This window comes from Nicotiana attenuata, unplaced genomic scaffold (assembly GCF_001879085.1).
Source record: "Nicotiana attenuata strain UT unplaced genomic scaffold, NIATTr2, whole genome shotgun sequence".
NCBI classification, from domain to species: Eukaryota; Viridiplantae; Streptophyta; class Magnoliopsida; order Solanales; family Solanaceae; genus Nicotiana; species Nicotiana attenuata.
In genome coordinates, this window is record NW_017670442.1 from 598045 (window position 1) to 618819 (window position 20775).

The following is a 20775-nucleotide window of genomic DNA, read 5'->3' on the forward strand; positions in this document are numbered from 1 at the left end:
TCATTCCTGCCGAAGTAGAAATTCCTTACCTAAGGATCATACAGGAAGCTGAGCTCGACGACGCAGAATGGGTGAAAAGTCGTTATAAGCAATTAGCTCTTATAGACGGAAAGAGGATGAATGCAGTTTACCATGGTCAACTCTATCAGAACAGAATATTCAGAGCCTTCAACAAAAGAGTCAAGCCAAGATAGTTCACACGAGGACAGCTGGTGTTAAAGAAAATTTTTCCGCATCAAGATGAAGCCAAGGGGAAGCTCTCTCCCAACTGGCAGGGTCCATACATGGTTCACCGGGTTCTGACAGGAGGAGCCCTCATACTTGCAAAAATAGATGGAGAAGTCTGGCCAAAGCCGATCAATTCAGATGCAGTGAAACGCTACTATGTGTAACCTTTATGTTTTCCCTACATGATGTAATTAAACTACGCCTGCCCTGATTCCCGTTTAAGAGGGGATACGTAGGCAGCCCTATGGGTTCGGTCACAACTCAATAAACCCCCCCCCTACCCCCTGCGCAATTGGAAACTAGGGGCAGAATTTTGAGGAGGACCCTCAAAATTCCGAAGCAATTCAGCCGAATCGTCACAAGCAACAGTCAGAAGCATCAACCCATTAAACTGGGGCAGAATTTTGAGGAGGACCCTCAAAATTCCATAGCAAGAGAGGTTGCAATGTCCTGAACCACGTCACAGTCGTCGGTTCATCTAAAAAGTCATTCTTAATTATATATTTATGACATATTTTTTACGAAATCATGCATGTTCACTACTGACATTGCCTTGTTTAGCAACGCTACCCATATGATACATACATTATCACCAGATCAAAGCCGAACATGTCAAGCAGAGCCAGTGGGGATACGAACTAGCCTCCCTTCCCCCCCCCCCCCTTTTACAAAATTCATGATTTTTTCTTTGGATGCAGGCACTTGTATTGCGAAATCATCAAACATACTATACACTCACGAGACAAACATTGTTCAGGAATACAACTCTCAGAACCATCGCGTTTACTCACATTTGCTATCCACACACACCAGTGACATTTCGTGTGTCACAGAGTCCCTAGCAGTCACGATATCGCAATCTGCTATCAGCTAACAAAAGCCCTATTACCATTTTCCCTTTTACTTCTTGCATAAGGCTACCATTCTGCCTTTCGAGACTAAACGCTGTCTCCATATGTATTTCTGCATTGCATAAGGCTACCATTCTGCCTTTCGAGACTAAACGCTGTCTCTATTTGCATTTTCTACGTTGCATAAGGCTACCATTCTGTCTTCCGAGACTAAACGTTGCCTCTATCTACATTTGCATGGCAGAAAGTCTGCATTGCATGGCTGAAAGATCGCCACCTCGTCTACATTTGCATGGATGAAAGATTGCCACTTCATCTATATTTGCATGGCTGAAAGATCGCCACCTCATCTGCATTTTCATGGCTGAAAGATCGCCGCCTCATCTGCATTTTCATGGCTGAAAGATCGCCACCTCATCTGCATTTGCATGGCCGAAAGAACGCCACCTCTTCAACATTTGCATGGCTGAAAGATCGCCACTTCATCTACATTTGCATGGCCGAAAGATCACCGCCTCATCTGCATTTGCATGGCTGAAAGATAGCCACCTCTTCTTCATTTTCATGGCTGAAAGATCGTCGCCTCATCTGCATTTGCATGCCTGAAAGATCGCCACCTCTTCTACATTTTCATGGCTGAAAGATCGCCACTTTATCTACATTTCCATGGCTGAAAGATCGCCGCCTCATCTGCATTTGCATGGCTGAAAGATCGCCACCTCTTCTACATTTTTATGGCTGAAAGATCGCCACTTCATCTACATTTGCATGGCTGAAAGCTTGTCACCTCATCTGCATTTGCATGGCTAAAAGATCGCCACCTCTTCTACATTTGCACGGCTGAAAGATCGCCATTTCGTCTACATTTGCATGGTTGAAAGGTCGCCACTTCATTTGCATTTGCATGGCTGACAGATTGCCACCTGCTGCATCGCATGGGCTGAAAGATCGCCAAAAAACTGCATCTCATGGGCTGAAAGAACGCCAAATTATCCAAAGGCGTCATCGTTCGGAGGCACCATTTTCATAGCCCGAGAACACCATGTCATGGCCTGAGGACCCTTTTAATATTTTGCATATCATTATTCAAAGGCGTCATGGTTCGGAGGCACCATCCTCATGGCCCGAGAACATCATTTCATGGCCTGCGAATCCTTTATTATACGCTTCATGGCTCAAGACATCATGGTCTAAGGACGTCATCCTAACCGTCCAAAGACAACCTTCATGGTCCGATGGGAATTTGCATCATGTTTAAATTTACGCATAATATATGCTTGTATTGCTTATTTGCAGGTAAACCGGCGAGCAACGGCCATCTCGGCAGGAGCAATCCCGCCCCGATTTCCACAGCCCTATCAGAGCATAACCACTCACCCCGTCCTGGATATTGCGTCTGTTCTTGAAAAGTCTCCATCGGCATACTCCGCTGACGGACCTCGAACTACATATGGCCTGATTCTTTTAAAACCAGGGATATGTAGGCAGCCCAGAAGCCAGGGCGCGGCCAAAACATCTTTAAACCGTTCCGCTCGGTCAAAATTGGCCATCATATCTTTACCCGACAACTCTTTCATTCTTCCCGGATAAAGAGGGGCAGCTGTTGATCCCCAATTTTTCCCTATATATTTTTAATATGCAAAATACTTTCAAAATAGCATATGTATGCATATATAAGTGTGTCCAAATGTTTTATCATTTTTCCTTATATTTTTAACGATTTTTAAACTAGTTTATTCCCCTATTTTATTCATAAAAATCCAATAATATTTCCAAAATTGTCATTTTTGGTGATTCATTTATTGGATTCTCATACTTATACTAAAATAAGGCTAAGATATTTTTTGCATATTTTTACAAATTTATTTAGTATTTTTAAAGCTAAATTGCATATAATTACAATATAGCGTCTTTTAGGTTTAATTGCGTTTATATCTATAAAAAATCGAGTCCAGTATTTTAATTTTGATAGTTATGTACTATANNTTTACCATCACATCATTTGAAATGAACAACAGCCACCACATGGCTATCATCAAACTTCCCAAGATAATGCTTGACACGGTGCCCATTCACTCTAAAGACTTCACCACTTTTGTTCTTCAAATCTAGAGCACCAAACAGGGTCACACACACAACTTCAAATGGTCTACTCCACTTTGATTTCAGCTTTCCCGGAAACAACCTTAGACGAGAATTGAACAAGAGGACCAAATCACCAACTTTGAACTCCTTTCCACGAGCATATTTGTCATGAAGGTACTTCATCTTGTCCTTATACAAGGACGAACTAGAGTATGCATGGAACCGGAATTCATCAAGTTCATTGAGTTGTTCAACACGAAGATTAGCCGCAACATCCCACTCAAGGTTAAGCTTCCTCAAGGCCCACATGGCCTTATGCTCCAACTCCACTGGTAGATGACATGCTTTCCCAAACACCAATCGGTACGGCGACATACCAATTGGGGTCTTGTAAGCGGTCCGGTAAGCCCATAGAGCATCATCTAACTTTTTAGACCAATCGGTCCTATTGGCATTGACGGTCTTGGACAAAATACTCTTGATCTCCCTGTTAGACACTTCAACCTGGCCACTTGCTTGAGGATGATAAGGTGTAGAGACTTTGTGGTTGACACCATACTTGGAAAGCAAAGCATCAAAAGCTCTATTACAAAAATGCGATCCTCCATCACTAATGATTGTCCGCGGTGTACCAAACCTTGTGAAAATGCTCTTCTTTAGAAATGCCACCACACTCCTAGCTTCATTGTTGGGCAAGTCCACGGCCTCAACCCATTTTGACACATAATCAACCGCTAAAAGAATGTAAGTGTTACCACACGAGCTAACAAAAGGACCCATAAAATCGATACCCCATACATCAAAGATATCAACTTCAAGAATTGATTTTAGAGGCATCTCATCTTTCTTGGAAATCCCGCCTGCTCGTTGACATTGATCACATCTTTTCACTAAATCACTTGCATCTTTGAATAAGGTTGGCCAATAAAAACCACAACTCAAAACTTTCGAAGCCGTTCTCACCCCTCCATGATGGCCACCATAGGGGGATGAATGACAAGCCTCCAAAATACTCAATTGCTATCCCTCCGGGACACACCTTCGAATCACACCATCCGTGAAAATCTTAAACAAGTATGGCTCATCCCAATAGAAGTCCAGACTATCCCGTTTGAGCTTCTTCCTTTGGTTAGAAGAGAGCTTACACGGGATGATGACAGTCACAATGAAATTAGCAATATCCGCAAACCATGGCATATCACACATTGACACAGAAAGTAGTTGCTCATCGGGGAATGTATCATTGATCTCCAAGCCATCACACGGCCTTCCTTCCTCCTCCAAGCGGGACAAATGATCCGCAACTTGGTTCTCACAACCTTTCCGGTCCACTATTTCCAAATCAAACTCTTGAAGAAGTAATACCCATCTCATCAACCTTGCCTTGGAGTCTTTCTTTGTCATCAAATACCTAGGGCGGCATGGTCGGTGTGCACTATGACTTTGGCTCCCATAAGATATGGCCGAAATTTTTCCATGGCGAACACAATAGCCAACAATTCCTTCTCCGTCACCGTGTAGTTCCTTTGAGCTTCATTCATTGTCTTGCTTGCATAGTACACGGGATGAAACATTTTGTTCACTCTTTGACCTAACACTGCCCCAACCGCAACGTCAGTTGCATCGCACATGAGCTCGAAAGGCAAACTCCAATTGGGTGCGGTAATGATCGGGGTAGTGGTCAACTTGTGCTTAAGAAGTTCAAAAGCCTCCATGCATTTCTCATCAAACACAAACTTATCCTCTTTCTCTAGAAACTTGCAAAGGGGATTCACAACCTTCGAAAAATCCTTGATAAATCGCCGGTAGAACTCCGCATGCCCAAGGAAACTTCTCACCCCTTTGACAGAAGTGGGGGGAGGAAGCCTTGAAATCACCTCAATTTTGGCTTTTTCTACTTCAATCCCATGCTTAGAAATTTTGTGACCCAACATTATGCCCTATTCAACCATGAAGTGGCATTTTTCCCAATTAAGAACGAGATTTGTGTCTTCACATCGGGCTAGGACTCTATTCAAATTTTCCAAACATTCTTCAAATGAATCACCAACCACACTAAAATCATCCATAAAGACCTCCAAAATGTCTTCCACCATGTCGGTGAAAATAGCCATCATGCATCGTTGGAAAGTCGCAGGAGCATTGTACAACCCGAACGGAATCCGAGAAAAAGCAAATGTACCATATGGCCAGGTGAATGTTGTCTTCTCTTGGTCCTCCGGAGCAATTAAGATTTGATTATAACCCGAATATCCATCCAAAAAGCAATAAAAAGCTCTCCCGACAAGGCGGTCAAGCATTTGGTCAAGGAATGGCAAAGGGAAATGATCCTTGCGGGTCACCTTGTTTAGCTTCCGGCAGTCCATGCATACCTGCCATCCGGTAACCGTCCAAGTGGGAATAAGTTCATTGTTGTCATTAGTCACCACAGTCATCCCACCTTTCTTCGGCACACATTGCACCGAAGAAGTCCATAAGCTATCGGAGATTGGATACACCACACCTGCATCTAGCCACTTAATCACTTCTTTCTTTACCACTTCTTGCATTGCTTCATTGAGCCTCCTTTGATGTTCCAAGGAAGGCCTTGCATCAGCCTCCAAAATAATCTTGTGCATGCAAAATGCGGGGCTTATATACGCCAGAGTCCATCCAATTGCCTTTTTCCGCTTTTTGAGCACCGCCAATGTGGCATCTACCTGCATGTTAGTAAGACAAGAGGAAAGAATAACTGGTAAAGTTGAATTAGAGACCAAGAATTCATACCTGAGGTGTGGAGGAAGTGCCTTCAACTCCATCGGTGGCTCCTCAATTGATGGTTTGGTTGGTGGAGTTTTCCGATTCTCAAGATCCAAAGACAATTTTCTCGGCTCATAGGAATAAGAGCCCATCCCATGTAAAGCATTGACACACTTCACTCTGCTTGCATCATCATTGACATCTAGATTTAATAGCACCGCCTCAAGAGGATCCTCCACGTTAATCATAGCACTTGTGTCATCCACTATCACAGCTGTGATAATGTCCACAAATGAGCATACCTCGGTGTTATTGGGTTGTTTCATGGATTTGCAAACATGGAAGACGACCTTCTCATCACCTACTCGGAAAGTTAGTTCACCCGCTTCAATATCAACCAATGCCTTCCCCATTGCAAGGAAAGGTCTCCCTAGAATAATTGGGACCTCATCGTCCACCTCACAATCCAAAATCACAAAGTCCGCCGACAGGATAAATTTGTCCACCCGGACAAGCACATCATCAACCATACCCAGAGGACGCTTCATTGATCTATCTGCCATCTGTAATCTCATGGAAGTTGGCCTTGGTGGCCCAATACCTAGAGTCTTGAAAACTGAGAAGGGCATTAAATTGATTCTTTCCCCAAGATCACATAAATCTTTGGCAAAGTCTGCACTACCAATAGTGCAAGGGATAGTGAAAGCACCGGGATCCTCTAATTTCGGGGCCATTGAATGTACTATGGCACTAACTTGGTGGGTCATCTTGATAGTTTCACAGTCCATTGATCTTTTCTTTGTAACTAAATCCTTCATGAATTTAGCATAACCAGGCATTTTCTCCAAAGACTCCACCAAAGGCACGTTGATGGATAAGCTCGTCATCATGTCAATGAACTTTTTGAATTGGTTGTCACTTTTCTGCTTGGCTAGCCTTTGAGGATAAGGCGGAGGTGGTCTAGGCAAAGGTGCCTTGTCTTTTGGCACCACCGGCTCCGGCATGTCAATTATGTGCTCCCTAGACGGGTTCACGGCCTCTTGAGTTTCCACCTCGGCCTCATCAATGTCAATCCTCACATCATTGTCCACATCATTCTCAACCACATCTTCAACTACCAAAGGAACATCATTTTCTTGCAACTCAACATCATCATCCACAACTTGCTTATCTTTCGAGGCATGCACATCACCGCCTCTCCCACTTCTTGTTGTAACAGCCATCACATGATTGTTCCCACCCTTAGGGTTCACTACCGCATCACTTGGTAGAGCACCCTTTGGGCGAGTATTCAACGATTGAGAAATTTGGCCTAATTGCACCTCCAAATTCCGAATAGAGGTATTGTGGGAAGCCAATTGAGCATCGGAATCTTGGTTCTTCTTCATCATTTGTTCGAGCATCATTTCTATTCTTCCCATATCATTACCCGAAGAACTAGATCCTTGAGAAGGGAACGGGGGTGGATTGTTCGATTGTTGGTACATTGGGGGCCTTCGAAAGCCTTGCCCCCGAATGCCTTGATTTCCATTGTTGTTCCAATTGCCTTGACCATTGTTGTTCCAATTGTTGTTATTACCATTCCAATGACCTTGGTTACCTTGATTGTTGTTCCCCCAGTTACCGCCTTGGTTGTTGTTGTTCCAATTACCACCACCTTGTTGTTGATTGCCCCAATTACCTTGGGGTCGCCATTGTTGGTTTGAAGAGTTGCCTCTATTGCCTTGATAGTTGTTAACATATTGTACCTCTTCATTTTGCTCATCATAGCCATCATTCGGAAACCCATCACATTCATCATCAAATTGCTCGGATCCCTTGGTTTTGTTGCCTTCTTTGCCTTCTCTTGTTGGTAAGCAAATTAACACTTTCCATAACATTCACTTGGCGAGGATTTTGGACTTGTTGCAACTGTGCCTTAGCCAATTGGTTCATAGTAGTTGTCAACTCCGCTATCCAATTGGTTCATAGTAGTTGTCAACTCCGCTATAGCCTGTCCATGGTCATGTAGTTCCTTATGCAAATGAATAACCATAGGACCTTGGGGAACATTGGCCCTACTTTGCCATGCGGACGATGTATCCGCCATCTCATCAAGAATCTCACAAGCTTCGTCATAAGTCAACTTCATGAAATTACCCCTGGCCAATTGATTGACTATGCATTGATTTGTAGTATTGATGCCCCGATAGAAGGTTTGATGAATCATCGCCTCGGTCATATCGTTGTTTGGGCATTCTTTCACCATTGTTCTAAACCGCTCCCAAATCTCATGCAAAGGTTCTGTGGGTTCTTGTTTGAAGGCCAATATCTCATCTCGAAGTGCCGCCATGTGCCCAGGTGAGAAAAATTTAGCAATAAACTTATCCGCCAACTCATCCCAAGTTGTGATGGAATGGTTGGGGAGTCTCTCTAGCCAATCCAATGCCTTTCCCGGAAGTGAGAACGGGAAAAGTCTCAACCTAAGAGCATCTTCGGACACATTCGTCTTCTTGCCACCCCAACATGTATCCACGAACCCTTTTAGATGTTTGTAGGCATTTTGATCCGCAGCGCCCGTGAAATACCCACGTTGCTCAAGTAAGGTCAACATCACATTAGTTATCTGAAAATTGCCCGCCCGGATTCTGGGTGGAACAATAGGACTTGCATAGCCTTGGTTCGGTAGCACCCGTGGAACCACTCTTGGGGGTGGCGGAGGAGGGTTTGGAACGTTGTCATTAGCATTGGCCTGGCGGCCTCGTCGTGGTCCGGGAGGTACAAGATGCACCTCATCATCTCGAATATCCTCAACCTCCTCCCCCGCAAACACATTCCCAAGAGGGTCATTAGCATTTAAAGCCATTTGGTACCTGTAGTAATCACACACACAAATTAGTAACAAAGAAGGAAAGAAAAACAACACACAAAACTAACTAAATAGATAGCCAAAACCGTTAGCTCCCCGGCAACGGCGCCAAAAAGTTGATCGCTTCCAACTCCGCACCACTAAAAAGTAGCAAGACAGGGTCGCAATAGCTTTTACCCGATTTTGGGTCGGGATCGAATCCACAGAGAGCTAGGATTGGAATCGAGTATCTATCTAGCTTAGGATTGCGTGTGTGTTCTTAATTGGTCTTCTCATAATTTTTGGGTTTTCTTTATATTCTACTGTAATTAAACTACTAATTGAAAATGCAACTAGAATAAGCTAAGAGTAAATTGCTACAAGATGTATCTAATGGTTTAAAAAGGCACTAGGGTAGTGATAACAAGGGATTTTGTAGTGTTTTATGCTCTTTCTTGCTTACGCTTTGGTTATAAATTATTACAAAAATAGTCCCAAAAGGCTCATAAGTGTGCTTGTTTGCAGGTTTGATCGACAAAGTGACGAAATGTAAAAGTTCGGCTCAAAAGGAGTGAAACCTGCTCAAGTATCAAAGACCAAGTAAACTGAGGGCAAACAAGCCTAGCGCGGACCGCGCAAAGTCGAATGCGGCCGCACTAGATGGTTCAGAGAGTTGACAAAAGTGGGCTTCAAAGCGGCCGCGGTACGTATTTAGCGGTCCGCAGTAAAGGCTCCGCGACCGCACTACCTTTTTGTGCGGTCCGCGGACAAGAGATTCAGAGAGATGGAATTATGCCAAGTCCAAGCCATGCGGTCCGCGGTCGTGATTGTGCGGACCGCGCCAGCTGCCTCCGCGGCCGCGGTCCATTCTACGCAGCCCGCGGAGCCCAAGTTTAGAGAGCCCAGAATTGAAGTCAAAGAGCCTAGTGCGGCCGCGATCCATTTCATGCGGCCCGCACTGACCCCGCAGGGGTATTTTTGTCTAGTTTTTCCAGCCTAGTATAAATAGAACATTTTACCATTTTTAGGTCATCAGTTAATTCTAGAACGTAGCTGCGCTCGTGAGAACATCATTTGTAGCCATTTTTGGCATCTTAGCTTCAAATTAACGATAGATTCTTGTACTTTAATTTAGTACTTAATTAATATGTTTCTTCATCTATTTCTTCATTTTCTCCTTCAAACATGAGTAGCTAAACCCATTAGCTAGGGTTGTGGCTCAACCCTAGTGTGGGTTATTGATGGGTGTTACCATCTAGGGTTGAGTTGACTATGGGTGTTTGCTATTTGGGTTGATTTTATGTTTTAATCTATGAATTGGTGGTTGCAAACACTGATTTATGCTTTGTGGATTTGACTCTTCTTGAGAAAGAGAGTCTAAGTCTCCCAAAATTGACCCAACAAGGAATTGGGATGGACTCATGAGAAATGATANTCCTTGAGAAGGGAACGGGGGTGGATTGTTCGATTGTTGGTACATTGGGGGCCTTCGAAAGCCTTGCCCCCGAATGCCTTGATTTCCATTGTTGTTCCAATTGCCTTGACCATTGTTGTTCCAATTGTTGTTATTACCATTCCAATGACCTTGGTTACCTTGATTGTTGTTCCCCCAGTTACCGCCTTGGTTGTTGTTGTTCCAATTACCACCACCTTATTGTTGATTGCCCCAATTACCTTGGGGTCGCCATTGTTGGTTTGAAGAGTCGCCTCTATTGCCTTGATAGTTGTTAACATATTGTACCTCTTCATTTTGCTCATCATAGCCATCATTCGGAAACCCATCACAATCATCATCAAATTGCTCAGAATTCCCTTGGTTTTGTTGCCTTCTCTTTTTGGTAAGCAAATTAACACTTCCCATAGCATTCACTTGGCGAGGGTTTTGGACTTGTTGCAACTGTGCCTTAGCTAATTGGTTCATAGTAGTTGTCAAGTCCGCTATAGCCTGTCCATGGTCATGTAATTCCTTGTGCAAATGGATGACCGTAGGGTCACCTTGGGGAACATTGGCTCTACTTTGCCAGGCAGAAGATGTATCCACCATCTCGTCAAGAATCTCACAAGCTTCATCATAAGACAACTTATGAAATTACCCTCGGCCAATTGATTGACTATGCATTGATTTGTAGTATTGATGCCCCGATAGAAGGTTTGTTGAATCATCGCCTCGGTCATATCGTTGTTTGGGAATTCTTTCACCATTGTTCTAAACCGCTCCCAAATCTCATGTAAAGGTTCCGTGGGTTCTTGCTTGAAAGCCAATATCTCATCTCGAAGTGCCTCCATGTGCCCGGGTGAGAAAAATTTAGCAATAAATTTATCCGCCAACTCATCCCAAGTTGTGATGGAATGGTTGGGGAGTCTCTCTAGCCAATCCAATGCCTTTCCCCAGAGTGAGAACGGGAAAAGTCTCAACCTAAGAGTATCTTCGGACACATTCGTCTGCTTGCTATCCCAACATGTATCCACGAACCCTTTTAGATTTTTGTAGGCATTTTGATCCGCAGCGCCCATGAAATACCCACGCTGCTCAAGTAAGGTCAACATCACATTAGTTATCTGAAAGTTGCCCGCCCGGATTCTGGGTGGGACAATAGCACTTGCATATCCTTGGTTCGGTAGCACCCGAGGAACCGCTCTTGGAGGTGGCGGAGGAGGGTCTGGAACGTTGTCATTAGCATTGGCCTGGCGGCCTCGTCTTGGTCCGGAAGGTACAAGAGGCACCTCATCCTCTCCAATTTCATCTACCTCCTCCCCCGCAAGCACATTTCCAAGAGGGTCATTAGCATTTAAAGCCATTGGGTACCTGTAGCAATCACACACACAAATTAGTAATAAAGAAGGAAAGAAGAAAAACACACAAAACTAACTAAATAGATAGCCAAAACCGTTAGCTCCCCGGCAACAGCGCCAAAAAGTTTATCGCTATGTACTCTGCACCAATAAAAGGTAGCAAGAGAGGGTCGCAATAGCTTTTACCCGATATGAGGGTCGGGATCGAATTCCTCAGGAAGCTAGAAAGGGAGTTGATGTATCTATCTAGTCTAGAATCGTGTAATTGTTCCAAATATCACTTCCAACATTTTTGGGTTTTCTTTTATAAACTACTATTATAAAACTACTAATTAGAATTGAAACTAGATTACGCTAAGAGATAATTGCTACGAGTTGTATCTAATGGATTAAGGGGCACTAGGGTAGTTACTTTCACCTAGGTGGCTAATTGACGGGTAATTGCTTCTAAAGCTTGATTGACATGATTGGGGAAATATGTATAACCATTGCACAATTTTACCCACTCTCACACCTCTCGGTAGAGAGAGTGATTTTTCCCAATTGACTCTCTCGAGACCAAATGGGTAGGCAAATTAGCTCAAGCAACTAGGGTTCAAGTCGGGTAATTACTCTCTCGAGGTTTAACCCTTTAATTGGGACTATCAATTCTCTTGAGTCCATCCCAATTCCTTGTTGGGTTAATTTTGGAGACTTAGGCTCTCTCTCTCAAGAAGAACCAAGTCAACTTAGCACAAACCAGTATTTGCAACCACCAATTCATAAATTAAGCCATAAAATTGACCCAAATACAAACACCCATAGTCAATCTAACCTTAAATCACAACACCCATCAATTACCCACACTAGGGTTGAGCCACAAACCTAGCTAATGGGTTTAGCTACTCATGCTTGAAGAAGAAAATAGAGAAATAGATGAAAAGGAAGACATATTAATTAAGCACTAAAGTAAAATACAAGAATCTATCGTTAAAAGCTAAGATGCCAAAAATGGCAATAGATGATGTTCTCACGAGCGCAGCTGCTAAAATAAAATAACTGATACCCTAAAAAATGGAAAAATGTTCTATCTATACTAAGCCGGAAAAATTGGACAAAAATGCCCCTGCGGGGTCAGTGCGGGCCGCACAAAATGGACTGCGGCCGCTCTAGGCTCTCGGACTTCAAATCCTGGCTATCTGAACTTGGGCTCCGCGGACCGCGCAAAATGGACCGCGGCCGCGGAGGCAGCTAGCGCGGTCCGCACAAACATGACCGCGGACCGCATGGCTTTGAACCTTGGCAATTTCAACTCTCTGAAGTTCTCTTCTGCGGACCGCACATAATGGCAGTACGGCTGCGGAGCCTTCACCGCGGACCGCACAATGTGTACTGCGGCCGCTTTGCTTGAAGCTTGGTTTTGCCATTCTCTGAATCTACCTAGTGCGGACCGCACAAAGTGTAGTGCGGCCGCACTAGGCCTGTTTGTCCTGAGTTTGCCTTGTTTTTGGTACTTGTGCAGATTTTACTCCTTTTGAGCCGTTCTTTGACATTTCGTCACTTTGTCGATCAAACCTGCAAGCAAGCACAACCTATGAGCCTTTTGGGACTATTTTGTAATAATTTATAATCAAAGCATAAGCAAGAAGGGGCATAAAATACGTCAAAATCCCTAGTTATCAGCAAGCCAATGTTAGACTAAATCGTATGCCGTTTTGAAAATTTTAAGTAATTAAAACCCATTTAAACTAAAATAAAGCTAAAAGATGTGTGAAAAGGTAAAATAACCAAAAATATCTAAGTACAATCCTAGATCTGGAGTCACAAGTGCACGTGCTACTAGAAGTTCTACAAATAGAGTTTGAAATAAATACAACTATTTCAAATGAAATGAACAATAAATTAGGAAAGAGGAAGGGGACTTCAAGGTCTGCGGACACTAGCAGATCTACCTCGAGTCTCCAAATGCTATAATCCAAGATGATGCGCCTCACGTATAACTGGGACGAGTACCAAATTTTGCACAAGAAGTGCAGAGTGTGGCATGAGTACAACCGACCCAATGTACTCCATAAGTGCCGAGCCTAAACTCGACGAGGTACTGATGAGGCTATGAGAGGACACTCAAGTAATTTAACCTGTACAAATGTAGATATATGTGCAACATAGTAAATAATAAAGATTTAATATGTACGATTAGGAAGGGACAGGCGAAAAGGGAACAAGATACGATAACTACAACAAGAATGGCGAAACAAATTAGTCAAATAAATCATCAACCAATGAAAACGTATAAACATAATGAATAAAGACGGAACGACATCACTCATCGTGCTTTTACTCTCAACCTCACCATGAAACAATAATAATGGCACGGCATCACCCTTCGTGCTTTTACTCTCATCCTCACCATGAAATGATAAATATGGCACATCATCACCCATCGTGCTTTTACTCCCTTCCTCACTATGTATTAATTATAAATGAGGCAATAAACGGCATGGCATCACCCTTCGTGCTTTAATACTCTCCCTTACCATGTAGTAATGAATATAAAAATTTGGGAGATAGGTAATGCAAGAATAAACCTTACATCAATGAGGGTTCTAAGATGCCAACCTCAACTTCCAAAAATACTCAACCATCACGATTAATTCATAAATGCAGAGGAAACGATCAGTAAATAATAATCTAATCTAAGCATGGATGTCATAATTAAAGAAAGCAAAAAATCACAAGGAAACAAGTCCCATCCTCATGCTTTAACCCAACAACAACGCATAAGTACCCGTCACCTCACATATACGTTGTACCCACACATTTAAACACATAGCAAATAGGCAAACAAGTCCTAATCCCTCGAGTCAAGGTTAACCACGACACTTACCTTACTCCGCAATCAACTCAGAGTTCTACCGGAGCCTTTCCTCTAGAATCCACCTCCAAACCAATCGTATCTAACCAAAATCGACTCGATAACATCAAATAATACTAAGGAAATCAATTTCAATACATAAAGTTAGGAATCTTAAACTTTTTCCATAAAGTCAATCTCGAGCTCGCTTGGTCAAAACCTGAGATTCAGACCAAAATCCGTTTACTCATTTATCACCGAACCCGATTATGTAATTGGTTTCGAGAACTAAACCCAAATTGAGGTCTAAATCTCGAATTTACTAAAAACCCCAGTTCTTCCCAAATTCCTAGTTTTCTACCATGGAAGAACAAAGATTAAGTCCATAAATTAATGGGTGATGTCAGAAATGCAACAAAATGAGTTAAAGTATACTAACCTATGAATTGGTTGTGAACTAATTTCTCTTCAAAATCGCCTCTCGGCCGAGCTCAAATGGAAAGATGGTAAAAAATGGGTGAAATCCCATCTTTTAGAAATTTAAATGACTGCACGTTAGATGTTCATCGCAATCGCAAGAAACCTAACGCATTCGCGAAGGGCACTGCCTATATGGCTTATGCGATCGCGAGGTACTCTATGCATTCGTGTAGGTTTAGCCCGCCTCGCCTCCGCGTTCGCGAGCCTGGGCTCGCGTTCGCATAAAGTAAACTCATCTCCCAGCCCCTGCCTCTCTAATGCTATGCGTTCGCGTTGGTGTGGTCACGTTCGCGAAGGGCAGTCCCCTCACTGCTCCGCCTTCGCGTCCAAAACCTTGCGTTCCCATAGGGTAAATCCCCTCCCCAGCCCAGTTTTCTCTTCGCGATCGCTGGAGTAGCTTCGTGATCGCGAAAAAGAAATCATCAGGTGAAAGAAATAGCCAAACAAACCAGAAATTCTAAGTTCAAAAATATCCGTAGCCTATCCGAAACTCACCCGAGCCCTCGGGGCTCCCAACCAAATATGCATACAAGTCCAAAAATATTACACGAACTCGCTCGCACGATCAAAACATCAAATAACACCTAGAACTACGAATCGGACACAAAAATGAATGAAATTTTCAATAAAAACAACTTTCATTTTAACAATCGGACATCCAAATCACGTCAAATAAACTCCATTTTGCACTAAATTTTGTGGACAAGTCATAACTACAGTACTGAACGTATACCAAATTCCGGAACCAAAATCCGGACCCACTTCGGTCAAACTTGAAATTTCTTTAAGCCTTCAAACTTCTAATTTTCAACAAATTGCGATAAATCGAGCTAGGGACCTCCGAATTCAATTTCGGACATAAACTCAAGTCCTAAATTACGATACGGACCCACTAGGACCGTCAAAATATGGATCTGGGCTCGTTTGATCAAAATACTGACCGAAGTCAACTTAAATGAGTTTTAAGGCACGATTAAACATTTAATCAATTTTTCACTTAAAATCCTTCCGGAAAAGACACGGAATATGCACGTAAATCGAGGAAGGCTAAAAGGAGCTATTTGAGGTTTGGAAACATAGAATTATTGGTTAAAGCTCTAGATGACCTATCGGGTCATCACATTAATTGCCCTAATGTAGGCAACCGGCACACCTTTTGCCTCCAAGCATCTCCAAATAACCTCTCTAGGAACCTTGTCATACGTTTTCTCCAGGTCAATAAATATCATGTGCAGATCCATCTTCCTATCCCTGTAGTGCTCCACCAACCTCCTAATAAGGTGGATAGCTTCCATAGTAGAACGATCCGGAATGAAACCAAACTGGTTCCCCAATATAGGTGTCGTCCTCCTTACCCTCACTACTACCACCATTTCCCAAACTTTCATGGTATGGCTCAGTTGTTTGATACCCCTGTACTTGATACAACTCTAGATATCACCTTTGTCTTATACAACAGAACCACCGCACTCGACCTCCACTCATCCGGCATCCTCTTCGTCCTAAAAATAATATTAAACAGCTTAGTCAGCCACTCCATGCCTGCTCTTCCCACACACCTCTAAAATTTTACGGGAATTTCATCTAGCCCGGTCGCTCTGCCCTTACTCATCTGACGCATAGCTCCCACGACCTCCTCAACCTCTATGCGCTTACAGTACCCAAAGTCATAGTGACTCTCGGAATGCTCCAAATCACCTAGCACCGGTCCCCTTCTTCATTCAGAAGTTTATGGAAGTAACTCTGCCATCTCCTCTTAATCTGGGCCTCACCTATAAATACTCTATTGTCCTCGTCTTTGATGCACCTCACTTGGTCCAAATTCCGAGCCTTCCTCTCTCTCGCCTTGGCTAGCTGGAATAACTTCTTCTCCCCGCCTTTGTCCCCTAGGTCCTCATAAGATGACCAAAAGCCGCAGTCTTAGCCTCCGTGACAGCCAGCTTAGCCTCCTTCCTAGCTACCTTATACCTCTCCTTGCTCGCTCTCCTCTCCTCTTCACCTATGCGCCCTACTAACTTAGGGCTACTCTGGGGGGCACAAATGCAACTGGTGGTGGAATGAAGTGGTCCAAGATAAAGTGGAAGAGAAGAAGGCCCCTAACACCTCTCTCGCAGCCTCCCTTATACAGTCTACCGTCGTCGCCCATATAACGCTCGCGTCCCCGCTACTACTCCAAGTTCCTATAGCTGATAACCTCCCCTCCAATTCCTGGGCTTTATCCTTAGTCAAGGCTCCCCACCTCATCCTCGATTGTCCTCGTACAGACCTCTCCTTCCTCTTTAATATAATACTAACATCCATCACCAAGAGCCTATGCTGCGTCGCAAGGATCTCACCCGAGATAACCTTGCAATCCTTGCACAGTCCTCTATCACATCTCCTGAGGAGAAGTTAGTCAATTTGAATCTTCGCCACCGCAGTTTAAAAAGTAACCAAGTAATCCTCCCTCTTCGTAACACTAATAAAGTAAGTTAAAATAATATTCATGTGACAAAAGAAATCAAAAAGATAAAAACCCGACAAAATCGATAAAATCGAACTAACTAAATTGATATAGTTGATTTTGTTTGGTTTTTATAAAAACTAAACCTACCCAACTCATGTACATTCCTAATTAGTGGAAAGCAAAATTTATTAAGAGTTAGATTAAAGGAAACATTAAGCATTATTTATGACACTCGTGGCACAATGTGTATAGCTAATGAGTTGATTTGCAATTTTGCCGTCCCGTTTTATGACGACATCGTACGTATACTTGTTATTTAAAGCACCTAACTCTCTGCTAACTTAGGGAGGAAAGGGACTACCTTTTGCTTTTCCTAACGCACTTTTGTCGCTTCTTTTTTCTCTTGGGCGGGAGACCATAAACATGTACTCCCTCCGGTCCAAAATAAATAATTTTTTGGCCTTTTTCTTGTGGTCCAAAATAAGTGATTTTTCCAGATTTCAAGAAGGGATTAATTATTTTTTTCCTACATTGTCCTTGGAGTAAATTGTGTTGGAATATGTGTTAGGAGTGTTTATATGAGATAGTAAAGGTTAATATGGTCAATTCCATTACTAATTAATGCTAAAAGGTGGATTTCTTAATTTGTGTGAAAACATCCAAAAAATCACTTATTTTGGACCGGAGGGAGTATCATACACGAGTAATAAGAAAATTGGATTGGAAGTGAAAAGCCAATACTAGCTAGTATAATTTTACTTATATATAATCAAATCACAAATGTTTTATATTATTAATGTACTTAGCATGTTGTAGAAGGTGATTCCTCTTATTCCCTAATTTATTAGTTTTATTTATTATGAATAATTATTATAGTTTTCTTTTAAATGATTTGATATTATAAAGATTAGTTTACACTGCCAATAGATAAAGAACTTCTTGAAAACTGTACATCACCGACCAGACGCCCGCCCTAATCCTGTTAGACCACTGAAATTGTCACAACAACAACAACAACAACCTAGATAATCCTACTTAGTAGGGTTTGGAGAGGGTAGTGTGTACGCAGACTTTACTCATACCCTGGGATAGAGAGGCTGTTTCCAAATAGACCCTCGGTATCCTTCCCTCCAAGAACTTCCCACCATGCCCTTGGGGAGACTCGAACTCACAACCTCTTGGTTGGAAGTGGAGGTTGCTTAGGTGCAAATTTTTATTTCCCATTGTAATAAAAGGTAATCAATTTAACTTCAAATCCAATTTGGGAAATATTTGCCTAAATAGTTTTTACTGCTTAATTAGTTGGATCTGTTCAGTGTGCTAAGACCTAAGTATTCAGGTACTGAATTAAGACTGATACGGTTATCAGTCTCTAAATGGGATCAAGAACACAATATTCAGGTACTGAATTAATAATAATAAAGACTAATTTAATCAGGAGACAAAGAATATAATCAGCTTTTAAGTAGAAATCAGGAAAGTTGTTTGTTGGGAAAAGTGATTGCAGACCTCAGACCTCAGCACCCTGGAAAGGCAATCTCGAAAGCACCCGCAAAGATTTGCGTTGAAAGTAAAATTAATGATACAGCGCGTCCATTAGGGGTGGTCATCGGTCGGTTCGGTTCGTTGTGAATATTATTGATTCGGCATATCGTTATTGGTTCATAAATATACTAAACCGATAACCCAATCGATAAAATATCAATTATCGGTAATCGATTAGTCGGTTATCGATTCTTATCGGTTCGGTTATCGGTTTACCCGAAAAGGATAAAAAAATATCCAAAATATTCATTGTTTTCAATAGAAATCGTGATCATACTATTAAGAGAAAGGAACTGAATTTTTGCTCTTAAAAAAAGGGGATTAAATTTCATTTTTAGAAAAGAAAATTTTCTTTGGATTTGAAAATCTCAATGACTTATCTCAATTTTCAAAGTTATAAGTTAGTAGGAATAAGAAATAAGACATTCACCAATCTAATCTTACTAAAAATCTCATTGCGGGCTGGCGTAGTTCAGAGAAAAATAATAAAATCCTAATCTTGTACATACTAAAGAATTAGTGCAAAAGAAACAAATAGAGCCTTTTCATAGAAAAATAATAAAATCATTTTCGTGGTTGGTACAAATGCAATACTGATGGAGCCTCAAAAGGAAATCCTGGCCCTAGCTCATTAGGCTTTTGTGTGAGGAATGACGAAGGTGATGTGGCGTATGCAAGGGCAATAGACCTGGGAGTGATAACTAATGTGGTGGCTGAAGCTAAGGCTATTCTTCAAGGATTGAAATACTGTGTAGAGCATGATCTTCACCCTCTCATATTGGAGACTGATTCATTAGTGATGAAGAAAGTGATAGAAGGGGAATGGGATCCTCCATGGGTAATTGCAAATGATGTGAAGAAAATTAGAGAGATGAAGGGCAACTTCAATGTGATCTTTCAAGATGTGTTCAGAGAAGGCAACTCGGTGGCGGATTTTATAGCTAACATTGTTTTTTCTTTTGCAGGTACATCTGAGTTTCACTCATTCTCTGAACTGCCTAGTGCAGGAGGAGGTTGATTAATTTAGACAAGTCTCAAACTCCTAACCTTAGGGTTAGAATAGCAAAAAGAAGAGCCCCAGACTGATGGCTTCACAGGATTGGAATCTGCACATACCTGCTTGTTTCTTTTATGTCTCGTTCTGTATGCTATTAAGGTACTTTCCAGTGGTATTAGCATGGTCGCATGCTCATTCTAGGGGTGCTTTGATAGTGTACAGGACCAATGGGATAAGCAGGTATTGGATGGTGCAATGTATTCTACTTCTAATATGTTCAAATGTTAAGGAAAAGGTTGAATCTGTTATGTGGAACTTCTGGAGATTGTTGAATCATTTCTCAATGGTATTAGCATGTCTTCATGCTCAATCTGAGGATGGTTTAGCAATGTTTAGAATGATTTCTACATTAAAGGTTCGGGAAGAGAAGGATCTGAGCTTACAAGAACATAAAATCACCCAGCTCCACAGGCCTGGCAGCGCCAGGCTAAAGCCTGATGATACCCTGGCGTTACCCTGGCGTCGCCAGCTTAAAGCCAGCCCTGGCCTGGCTTTTGCCTTGCAAAGCCTGCTTAAAGCCAACCCCAGCCTGACTTTTGCCTTGCAAAGCCTGCTTAAAGCCAGCCCCAGCCTGGCTTTTGCCTTGAAAAGCCTGCTTAAAGCCAGCCCCAGCCTGGCTTTTGCCTTGAAAAGCCTACCTAAAGCCAGCCTCAAGACAGGTGTAGCCATGCTTTTTACATGATAATATTGAGGATCGACCACATGATTTATACTTGGATACAATCAGTACACTACATATGGAGATCATATTGTAGCAACACTAATGATTGGAAGACTATGCTGGCTTCAATTCTGTGGTGGAGATGTTTGGAATTCATTTTAGCCTATGGACTGGATACACTGGCGCCTGGTGAGAGCTTGATAGGTGCTGCTTGGTATTTGCCACTGGCA

At 42.4% G+C, this 20775-nt stretch overlaps 1 protein-coding gene across 1 annotated transcript in view; it reads left to right on the forward strand.

Annotated features, from left to right (window-relative positions):
* LOC109239470 (14.7 kDa ribonuclease H-like protein) overlaps positions 1–19845 on the forward strand; it is a 25719-nt gene extending 5874 nt beyond the window's left edge. The window contains exon 2 of the mRNA XM_019406039.1: positions 19439–19845. Within this exon, the coding sequence (XP_019261584.1) occupies positions 19439–19845 (407 nt within the window). The remainder of the gene's footprint in view (positions 1–19438) is intronic.
* Positions 19846–20775: the final 930 nt, after the last annotated feature.